Consider the following 12,060-nt stretch of genomic DNA (forward strand, 5'->3'; position numbering starts at 1 on the left):
ACTAACATATTCTTCTAAAATGTATTATTAGATATATATTAGAGGAAGATGCTTGTGTAGGAAGCTCTGAATTTTTTCAAGGCTAATTTAAAACTGGACATTAGGGACAAATACCATGATTTTATGACTTACGGATGCTAACTGGGAAAAACACAGCATAAACTCCTAGAACACGGTATATTAGTGTAGAGGAAATGCTGAAGAGGACTTTAGTGGAAACTGTACGTTATGAGAAATGTATACACCCAGAAGGAATAAAGAGTATTTTTCAGATGTCTCTGTATGCATGTATAAAGATCCGTGGCTTCCAATTTGACTAGATTTTGTTTGTTTGTTTTTCAAAATCTTTTCTAAGAATTGCCCTGGTGGAAAATATTCCTGAAGGCCTTAACTATTCAGAAAATGCACCATTTCACTTGTCACTTTTCCAAGGCTGGATGAATTTACTCAACATGGCCCAAAAGTCTGTTGACATCGTGTCTTCCCATTGGGACCTCAACCACAGCCATCCGTCAGCATGTCAGGTAAGCTGCCTCCTCTGTGTGTGTGATGGTTTTACTGATGTGCCTTTCACACTCCTTAGTATTCTCGCCTCCACTTCTCAAGTTCAAGTTCATTTCTTTAGTCTTCCGTCAAAGGTAGTACATGCACGTCATTACATTTATATGTATGTGCTGTCGTTAATCCCAGGTTGTTTAAGCTCCTGCTAGAATGCCTGGCTTTCAAGGGCAAAACCATGTTTCATCTTTGTATGCCATAGGCTCTCTATACAGCATTGCTGCGTTGGGCAACTTCGGAGGACTCCATTTACATCACGGTAGCTGTTGAAGGCAGGCCCCAGAATTCTTCTACGCACAGCACGCATGTTTACAGTTCTAATTCCATTAACTGCTTGCTGAGGCATTTGGTTGGTTAATTGGTGTCGTAATTTGCCTTTTGGATCTAGAGACAGCTTTTTTTAATAGTAGAGTCATCTTTCTAGAATAGTTGTATGTTCTTTCTCTTTAATTTTTTATTTTTCAATTTATGTTGACATGCAACATTATATTGGTTTCATGTGAACAACGTAGTAATTAGACTTTTATGTAACCTCTGAAGTGATCACACCATTAAGTCTAGTTCCCTTCTGACACCACTATTGACCGTTTTCCCTGTGCTGTACTTTACATCCCTGTGACTGTTTTTATAACTGGCAATGTATGCTTTTTAATTAGTTGTATATTCTTGACTCGGTCATATTTGGTGAATAGGAAAAAGAAAGGTGCTAGTTCTAATTACAAAAACCACCTTTAGGAAACTGACTAAGTGATTTAAATACTTTCTAACTGAAATGTCCTGGAGATGAGAAAATTCTTCCCATCATCTTTAGGGTGTTAGCCTTGATGTCGGTGTGACCGTGATAGCCCTGAGCTATCCAGGCTGTTCTTTCCAAGCAGGGGACCTATAATTCAGTGACCTGTACAGGTCAAGGATGAAATGTTTTGTCTCTTTGTACACAAAATGGGATGTCTTTAAGCCTATAGAGGCATACCTCATTTTTATTGTGCTTTACACATGTTGCATTTTTACAAATTAGAGTGACCAGCAGAAAGACTAGGACCTGCTTCCTGCTTTATTGTGATACTCAGCAATAGCAGTAAACTTGCGGTATCTCCAAGGTGTTCCTGTAACAGTGATCTCATTGGTGCCTTGAAATCTGTTATTCGACTATACTATTTTAAAGTAAAAATATATTAGAAAACAGGCAAAAACAAACAAACGCCCACAGAGGCTATACTAGAGAACTGAGTAAATTCACTTCAGATCTTCCTTGACTTAAGATGGGGTTACCTTCCAAAAAAACCCATCATAAATTGAAAACACTATCAGCCGAAAACTCATCTAACCTACCAGTCAGCATAGTTCAGCCCAGCCTACATTAAGCAAGCGAAGAACACTTACTTTAGCCTGCAGTTGGGCGAGATTATCTAACACGTAGCCTACTTTATAATAAAGTATTGACTATCTCATGCGACTTGTTAAATACTGTGCTGAAAGTGAAAAACAGAACGGTTGTACGGGAATTATTTTCCCACTACCGCAAAGCCACAAAAACCGTTAAGGCCACCCGTCATCGGTCGGGAAGAGTCTGTAATTGTGTTCCGTACTTTTCCACCTCTACTGTTTAAGCAGGTGTTTCAGGTACTTATTGCTGCATATATTATCCCCAAACTTAGTGACTTAAAAAGTAACGGTCACGTATTTGTTCAGGATTCTGGGCAGGGTTTGGCAGAGAGGACTTGGCTCTGAACCGCAGTGGGATGGCTGAGGTGGCTTGCCTGGGGTTCGGGGAGCCAAGGTGACTTTCCTCACTTACCCAGCATCTTACCTAGGTGGGGCTGGACCATCTTGGGGGCTGGCAGGACCTCTCTGCCCATGTCTCTCATCGTTCAGTAAACTAGCCCACAATTCTTTATAGAATAGTTGTACCTTAAAAGGGCAGAAGCAGAAACTCTGAGGCTCCTTAAGACCTGGACTTTGGAATCGCAGTTACTTCTACCCTATTCTGTTCGTCAAAGCAAGTCACAAATCCAAGATGGGAATGAGCAGAATTGTTGGCAGGAGTCTTTAGAAATTAGGTGCTGCAGCGCACTGTGGCCATGGCAATCCATGACTCTTCCACGAAGGCGCTCACCTGCCCCCCAACTTTCATCCCGCGACAGCAAAGGCTCAAGGTCCGGGATATCTCTGTCTGCATCAGGTTTGGATCTGGAGGAGGCTCCTCCTGTGGGTTTCTCTTGGTTTGGAAACCTGTGAACCTGTATAAGACACATGACATACTCCCACCATCCAACGGTGGAACAGGGTAAGGTAACTATACTAGATGCTTCCGTTCAGAAGAGGAGAAATGAGAGCACACGTCAGTCATGAGCCCATAGCAGTTGTGAAATCCAGCCCAGTGCACATTAGTTCTTCCTAACTCTGGAAACAGGGAATGTTTCCAGACTTGACTCCTTTACCGTTTCAAACCAGTGGGTTTTCTGTAGAGTCTTCAGCCTAATTTCTCTTCGACTCTTCACAGGGAGAGATCTTCACTTGCAGACATGAGAATAGAGGGGCTCTACCTGCGGCAAACTAAATGGATGCAAGCAGGCTGTGAGGCCCTGTCCCCCCACCTGTTCTTGGTCCCCACAACCATGGCCCACGGGAATGGCAAACAATGTGAAGGAGTGAGGTTTAGAGCAATGTTTGGAGGGTCTGTAGCTCAGCAAGATAGTGAGTGCCCTCTTCTTCCTCTAGTCCTTTGGGAGCAAAGTGACTGTTACTGGGGAATCCCAGCCATTTGGTCCTCACGGGTCTAAATGCCTCACCAGGCATGACCGTGGACCTTCAAGAGAGAGCAAGCATGCAGAATAGAGAGTACCTAGTGCCTGATTTACTTCATTGTGCATCTCCCCTCATCTGCCCCTCAACCCCTATAGAGCAGAATTCAAAACAGGGCTTGGAATTGAAAGGGCCCAGGGGGGCACTTATCTAAATACCACATGTCTTGTGTTTTTAAATATTATTTTTAAAGAGCCTGATTCCACTCCCTCTTCCCCTCTCATGATGACGGTGGGGAGATAGTCATGCAAATATGGAGAAAGGAAAACAGGCCCCTGCTGCCAACTTTTTCTCTGTGGGTGCAGTGTAAGAACCCCACGTCCTGTTCTCTTAAGGCCACCGAGTTTTACCATTTCTAAAAAAGAAGGTACTTGCCGAAAGCCTATTTGATCTAAATTTTTCCTGATATTATCTTTCAACTGGAATAGGAAATTCAAGACACTACTCAAAATGCTAAATTTGGGGTACCCAATATTTGGACCTGTAAGCACATTGTTATTTTCACTTGTAAATTTGGCAGACAGTCCTGGGGTTGGCTTGTTGGACCAAAAAAAAAAAAAAAAGAGCCAGGAAAAAAATTCACACCCTAATCATTCAAGTGAGCTAATTTAAATTTTCTTTAAGATGTTCTGGTGTCAAGAAAATTGGCTCAGATTCACAGATATTTTTAAAGAAAATATTTTTATTTGGGACACTAGAATAGTCAAACACGGCATTTACTTCTAAATCAGCAGAACCTGAAAAACCCTAAATGGAAACCAGACGTGGCACATAAATAAACAGGAGCTGTAACCGAAAAAGGGCCCTTCCACTTATTATAATGCCGCTGTAAGCAAAACGCACCGAGGAACAGCACAACCAGTTACAGGCAGGCCCCAGCTCAGCAGAAAAAAGATACAAATAAACGTGGCACATGACATCTCTGTCCTCTCTAGGCAAGAAACAATTTCATAAGAGTGAGCGATAGTCGTTATTAACAGAATGATGAATGCCTGCTTTTTCTTTTTTCATTTTCAGAGAAACAGACACATACATTAAAAATGCATTTTTAATCTGTGTTTCCAAAGAGATACTGGGTATTTTTTTATCCTCACCTGAGGACATGCTTAACTGACTTTAGAGAGATGGAAAGGGAGAAAGAGAGAGGGAGAGAAACGTTGATCAGTTGCCTCTTGTACTCGCCCCAAGTGCCCCAACAAGGGACTGAACCTGCATCCTGGGCTTGGTTTATGGGATGACACTTGACCAACTGAGCCACACTGGCCAGGGCAAGAGTTGCTGTTGTAACTCCCACCCCGAAAACCTCATCTTGTCTTTCCTGCCTCACTCTGGGTAAGCTCTGCGTTTGTTCCTTGCTGTGCAGAAAGAAAGTGGGCAGGAACTTCCCTCTGTACCGCAGCCACGTTCAGGACTGGTGAGGCATACAGTCCATTCCACAGGAACCATATTCTCAAATTTATCAAACTACATGGCCAGGCAACAAGTTTTGTTTCTTTCTGTCTCATGATGAGTTTAGACCCTGAAAGACTGAAATTTCTAGGACAACTTGATTGTTAATTTATGGGATAAAATGACGCAAATTTATAAAGTCAGGACTGTTCAGGAAAAGCCAGAAAATACCACTGGATGAAGACTTATTAGTAAAGTTACCTAATTCATTGGGTAAAAAAAAACACCACATTCTCTCTGAGTTCACTGTAGGAACCAAATAAAATGACAAATAAGCTGCAGCAACTGAATCTTAGAGAGATGAATTCATGCTAAGTCAGGTAGTTATTGGACTACAGTGAGCCGTGCTTGCCAATTGGATAGATACAGATGTAGGTAAAGATAGAGAGTATGTGGAGATTGATTATAAGAATTGGTTTACGTATGGAGGCTGAGAATTCCCACGAGCGGCCATCTGGAAGCTGGACATCTGGGAAGGCCAGTGGTGTAATTCAGCATGAGCCTGAAGGCCTGAGGACCAGAGAGCTGATGATATAAGTCCAGGTTTGAGCCTGAGTGCCAAGAACCAGGAGCATCCAGCCAAGGGCAGGAGAAGATGGATGACCCAGCTCAGGCAGAGAGCAAATTCGCCTTTCCTCTGCCTTTTGTTCTGTTCAGACTCTCAGGGTTGGGTGATGCCTGCCCGCGCTGGTGAGGGCATCTCCTGTACTTGGTCCTCAGGCTCAGATGCCAATCTCTCCAGCAGACACCCTCACAGACACACCCAGAGACATGTGACCAGCTATGTGGGCATCTCAGCCCAGTCAGGTTGACACATACAATTGACCATCACATTTGTCATCTGGCAAGATTATGACATGTTTGCTCTTAGAACAGGATAATTTAATTTAAAAAACAAACCCCTACAACACCAGGGTGTATTCGATGAGGATTTGAATTTGATGTCCATGAGAGGAAGACCCCTCTGAACAATCGACATCTTGAAACTTGACTATATAAGAAAAACATGGTTTTCTTGAACCTACAGCCACTACTGACTTTGGTGGTTGGTTGGCTGGTTGTTTTTTCTTCCTTGGTGGTGGTGTTTTTTTAATTGAAGATCCCTCTGACCAGGTGGCATTCAGAGATCTCACCTTGATGTTGGTGAGATACACCCTGCCTCCACGTGTGACTCCGGTCTCCAGGCTCTGTCTGGGAGCCCACTCATTCCCGACTTGCCATGTTCTTCCTACCTGACCCTATCACTGTAGATTAACCAACAGACAAGAACTTTTGTGTCACCTAAATTATAAGCCTTTTCTTCGTTGTGTTTGGTTCGTAGCCATCTTTAGGATTTGTTCATAAATGATATTAACAGTTTCTATTCTGATCACTTTATATTTCAACCAATCATGCCTCTTACCCATCCTCAGGAAGCCCTCAGTCTGGAGTTCACACATTCGGCAGGTCTCACTCCCCATCCTCATCATTTTCTCCATCTTCAATGTTCCCCTGAGCCCACTGTTCCTTCCATTCCCATTCCCGCCGTCCCAAGATGGGAATAGAGAGCCTCTATTCCCTCTCCAAGGCTCCTGAAAGAGGTTTCATGCAAACAATCAGTATCTACTTTACAACACAGGGGTATTTCTGGAATCCAGAAAAATCCAATTGCAGCCTGATCATGAACTATTTCATTAGAAGGCCTTTTGTTACTGAATTTTTTTTGCAATCCAGAAAAAATAAAATTACAGCAGTTCCTGCTTTTCATTTTGCCTCGCAAAATGAAACACAGTTGATGGAGACTGAATCTTTTCAATAATTGACATTTCTTGAGCCTATGAGAATCAGTAGGTTGTAGGGAAGCAGCCAGAGGAAGCAGGACATTTTACATGTTTTTTACAGGGCGTAGAGAAAAGTAAATGAATGAAAACATAATTAGGATCTATACTACCGCTCTGTTGTGGTTTGAATCGGTTTAGAATTGGTTATTCTGTTTCTTTTCAGGGCGCAGAGCTTGGTTTTGCAGAGAAAGCCAACTGCAGCATTATTCAGGAAGCACGCATTACAGCGTAGGGCATAGGGCTGCACGTCCGACATAACCAACGGCTTAGCAGCTGGGGTCACTTTAGGCAAATGTCACAACCCTGCTGGATCCTCACTTTCCTCATCTAGAAAACAGGTGTGATAATGCCCGCCTTGTTTGACTGCTTTGTAAATGTGATCAGTTCATGTTTATAAAACAACAAATCCTGGAGCTCATGAAAGAAGATTGCTGTTTTCATGTCATCTTTCTATGCCCTCAGAGTGGGAATAACTTTCAGCTGTCCATTAAGATCGCAACTTCTATTACAGGAGGTTAAGATCATTCTACGTAGAGGACTAATTCAAGTTCTTTTAAGGGGTTTAGGTTAAAAAAAAAAAAGGAGAGAGAGAAAAGTGGGCACGTTTTTTAGGTAGATTCTTAACCTTCCTCTCCCAGCTGAGCAGTTTTCAGCCATGGCTGCCAGCATCCTGGGAACTACTGAAACGTACAGATGCCGGCCCCGCCCCAGACCAGTTAAAGCAGAATATTTGGAGAAGGGCTCAGGCTTTGATTCTTTTTAAAAGAGGGCTTGGGGATCCATGACGCAGCCAGGATTGAGACTCACTGCCCTAAACCAGTCCAGTCTACATAAACGTCGTTTGATTTTTATAGATTTCAAGACAAGGGCCAAGTTAACCCCCCTCCCCCATCCAGTTTGTCAACCTGATTTTACCTGTTTCAGTTTAATCCTGCTTATTCCTACTGTTCTCTCAGCGATGGTGTGAAAGGGCAGCAGCTAGGATTTGGATGTTCTGCATATTCCTGGACTCTAGGGCCTGTGTCCTATTAATTCTTGTAGGTTTATTGTCTGGCCCATGGCCAGGAAGAGAAGGGACAGCTTGTGGATTTGAAACAGATTTCTCTTCGGCCTTCTCCTCTCCAGGCTAAATATTATTTCAGTAAAACTGGTGCAGTGTCAGCGTGAAAATTACATAACCTCGTAGAAAGAGTGTCCCCTTCTTTTAAAATAGCATCTTTTCCCCTGTTCTACAAAATCAACACTCAGCAAATGCTTATAAATTAGCATTCGCCCTTTTGAAATGTGGCTACGGAGTCATTTTGAACGTGCCTTTATGGAATAAATATTTATGAAGGTGCTGGTCTGTTGCTGGGGAGACAAAATCAACTAAGTGTGGTCCCTACCCTCCTCTGCCCGGAGTGTAGTGGGGGAGGGCGTAGAAGGCCCTGGTGAGAGCACAGCGGGAGGGCGGAGCCTGCGGGATGCGGGGGCGGGTGGCCTCTGGCTTGGCTGCTCAGCTGAGCTCTGCTCCTGTGAACTCCAGCCCTCCCTGCGCGCGGTTCTTTCTTGGTACATGGCTGCTGCATCTCCACGCTTCCATTTCCCCATCTGTTGAGCAACTCTAATTATGCTCTTGCTCACTTCCCAATATACTTCCAGGGGAAATCATCACTCTGATATAAACTCATAAGCACTATGATTAGCAGGAGTGTAACCTCTTTAATTCCCCTAAATCCAATCACGTAGACGTGAATGAGTGATGAACCCAGACAGTCTTCCCAGTTAGTTGGATTGAATAATGACTCCGCTTTAAAGTTGTTTGCCTGTATGGTTGGTTGTTGTCTCTCTAGGTCTTCATGTCTGTATTTTCAATTTCTCCAAGGTCAATTTATGGTTTTGGAACTTTCTTTTTAAAAGAATAGGTTGGATTTCTTTTCTCATAATAATAGTAATAGTTTCTCACTATAGAAGATTTGGAAACTACAGAGAAATGGAAGAGAGAAACAATCATCTATATGACTACAACAGAATGTTCTAATAGTTTGACATTTTATGTAGAATTACATACATACGCTTATAGTCGATAAAGAAAGGTATATCTTAATTTTGAACTTAACACTACACCATAATCGCCTTTCAGTGTTATTAGAGACACTGGTACATTATTTAACCTGGCTGCGTAATGTACAAAACAGCCGATGCACTACATTAAATTTCTCTATTATTAAACATTTATGCTATTTCATTTTTTTCCTGTGTCTCAATAAACTCTGCTGCATGAAATATCTCTGTGCACAGCATTTTTCTCTTTTGGCTCATTTGCCCAGAAGTAGAGGGCTGAGGAGTCTGAGCCACTTTCTTAAGACAGTGGGATTTCCAGGGAGAATGGGGAGCCCCCTCTTGGTTGCTCCCTAGGGAAGCTGGGTCATCATGGGGAGACAGGGTGTGAGGGAATTCTGTCTCCGCTCGGTGAGGAGCCATGTGCCCGCTTGAAACAGACACCATGGAAGAGCTGAGTGTCTGGCACGTGCTGGTGTGCTCCCGTGCCCCGTCGCAGCCCCTTCCTCTGCAGCAGGAGTGCTGATTGGCTGTGCCATCCACATGCCTCCAGACACTGCTAAGTGGCCTTGCCAAGATCCAGTTGCTGGCCTGCTCTCTGCAGCCAGGGTAAGCGCTGGAGCAAACCAAGGGCTACTTTCTAGCTACTGTAGGAAACCAGCTGCTGAGGGCCCTGTTATTGTACAAACACGCTGCTCCTGGTAGGAATTCCTTGCTATTTCCTGGGTCATTATCGCCATGATGAGCTTACTTGTCTCTCTTCGTCTGCCCCTGACAGGGATGGATATGTTCATACCTACGGGGTGCATAATTGTGGTAACCATCATTAGGCAAGACCTTGATGATTACTTGTTCAGAATAATTAAATCCCTTCATAGGATGGAACCTGGCAGCCTGTACCCCACAGAGCAGACAGTCTCTGCTGGCATCCAGCAGGCACTCCTTGTTGCTCACATTCCCAAACCAGGTTCCTGAGCGGGGATTGGTCCATGAGCTCAGGACATTTGTGAACTGGTGTAACAGCCACCATCTTCTGGCTTCAGATGAGAAATCCCATATTCCACAGTTAGGTCCCCGAGAGCTGCTGGGACTCTGGCCACCATCCCCAACTCCACTGTCTCTCTCAAGCCCAAGCTGTTGCTGTGCCATCTCATAAACACCCGAGATCCTTCCAATGATTGGATCGCCATTGACACTACTCGCAGGCCCCATCTCTCACCAACCTTCTCATGCAGCCTCCAGTCTTGCTCTGTATCATGTCTTCTCCCATCTGCAGGCAGAGGGTTTCTTTTTCTTTCTAGTGCAAAAACTCGATTGTGTCCTTCCCTGTCCAGCATCCTGAGGAAGTCCACTCTGCTTTCCGAATGAGGTCCAAACTCCTCACCCTGGCTTACGCAAGCCTACTCACCTCTCTGTCGTGCGCGTCACAGGTCTCTACCAGGAACATCCTTTCTTTCCTCCCTTCCTTTGGGAGACTTGCCCTGAGTGCCTTGGGCTGGGCTATGGTGCCCCCGTCACGTCTCCCTAACCCTGTACGTCCTCCACCCTGGCATCTGACACATTGGGCTGTATTTGCTACTTTGTCATTTATCTCCAGCACGCAGCAGGCATCCAGTGAGTGTGTTGCGTGAATTGGCTTAAAAAACAAATGACTTGAATGAATTTGCTTAAAAGACACTGTGCTGTGTGTATAAATAAAAGTTGACACTGACAGATACACAAGGAAATAATACATTGATGTTTATATCCCGGGTAAACTCTGTGTATCCTACAAACACAAATTTTAGTAAATGTAAGTAGGTAAGAAATCAACCTTATAGATAATTCAACTAGTTGGTTAAATAAACAAACTAGCAAACTAAGTCAAGAGGCGATTTATGCATGTACGGTCTTGTCTCTTAAGCCCTAAATTTAAAAACAAAAGTCACGGCAAGTGTATTGCTTCAAAAGGACCCAATGGCTTAAAACAAATCCTTGTTTTCTTGTGACTGTATCATTAAATATTTAATATGATTAATCAGCCACGTGTCCTTTTTATCACTGAAATTTTACACACACATATACGAATAGATGTAAGGATCTATACGTAGACTAATAGTATACCCGAGATATAGTCTGCATTTTTCCGTGATCATGTAATCATAAATACATACACACACACGTTTGGGTGCCTGTGTTTCTTCAGGATTGATTTTGAGGTGTGGATTCCTGAGTGGGATATGTGAGAGTACCCTCTTCCCAAATTACTGACAAGAATAAATGTTGCCACTCATAAATTTTTTCCAGTCTCTCCGTGTACAAAAGAGACTTGTTTATTGCTTTGCTCTGAGCCTCCCTTGACTACCTGGGAGCCTCCCTGTATGTCTCCCTGAGGCATAAAGCATCTCTTTATGTCTCAGCCACATAGGCTTGCCTTTCTTTGGCACGCCTACTCTCATACGTTGTCCACATTTGATTGGGTTATTGACCTTTGCTTATTAGTTTCTGATATATTTTTGTAGAGTCCAGTTATTAACCCATTTCTCATTTGCACAGCAAATATTCCAAATTTTACTGGTCTTCATTCACTTGTGGTATTTTTTGCTACATATTTCTTTAAACTATTATAATTCAATATTTCTGTATTATTTTTTATTGCTACAACATAGCTAGCTTGTGTATTCATTTCCTGTGGCCACTGTAACACGTTCATACAGACTGTGGCTTACAACACACAAGTTTATTCTCTCGCAGTCCTAGGGGGCAGGAGTCTGAGGTCAGGTTCACTGGACCGAAACGAAGTTGTCAGCCAGGCTGCGCTCCCCTCCGGAGGCTCCAGGGGAGGGTGCAGGTCTTGCTCCTTCCCGCCTCTGGGAAGGCATCCCCCTCTGCTGGCATCCCCCGGCTTGTGGCTGTGTCACTCCATTCTTCAAGGCCAGCACCTTCACCCCTCTGCTCTCTGTCTCATTGCCCCTGCCTCTTGTTAAGTACACAGTGATTCGTGTAGGGTCCACCTGGATAGGTAATCCAGGATCATCTCCTCATCTCAAAATCTTTAACCACATCTGCAAAGATCCTATTCCAATAAGGTATCATCTAGCTGCTTCAGGCTAGGTCCCGCATCTTTGGGGGCCGTCATTTAACCTCCTACAGTTTGATAAGGTTTTCCCCACCCTGAGACTGTTCACGTGGTCGCCTAGATTTTCTCTAAGGTATTGGTATGTCCTTATTCTGCCTGAGAACATATATCGTTTTATGTGGTATGATAGAGGGGTCCTTCCACATGGGCCCGATTCAACCACTTTATATGTTTCCAGACTAAATTAAAATAGCACTTTTGTTGTTGATAGACATCACATTTGCACCATTTCTGGATTCTCTATTAAGTCCTTTTTTATCTCTCCGTGCC

General features: G+C 43.6%; 1 protein-coding gene across 7 annotated transcripts in view; it reads left to right on the forward strand.

The window, feature by feature from the left end:
- PLD5 (phospholipase D family member 5) overlaps positions 1-12,060 on the forward strand; it is a 215,323-nt gene that overhangs the window by 120,864 nt on the left and 82,399 nt on the right. For all 7 annotated transcript variants that reach the window (XM_045184584.2, XM_024576041.3, XM_045184587.3 and 4 more), the window contains exon 3: positions 356-524. In XM_045184584.2, the coding sequence (XP_045040519.1) occupies positions 356-524 (169 nt within the window). The remainder of the gene's footprint in view (positions 1-355; positions 525-12,060) is intronic.

The sequence above is a fragment of the Desmodus rotundus genome, chromosome 10 (assembly GCF_022682495.2).
Source record: "Desmodus rotundus isolate HL8 chromosome 10, HLdesRot8A.1, whole genome shotgun sequence".
Lineage (NCBI taxonomy): Eukaryota > Metazoa > Chordata > Mammalia > Chiroptera > Phyllostomidae > Desmodus > Desmodus rotundus.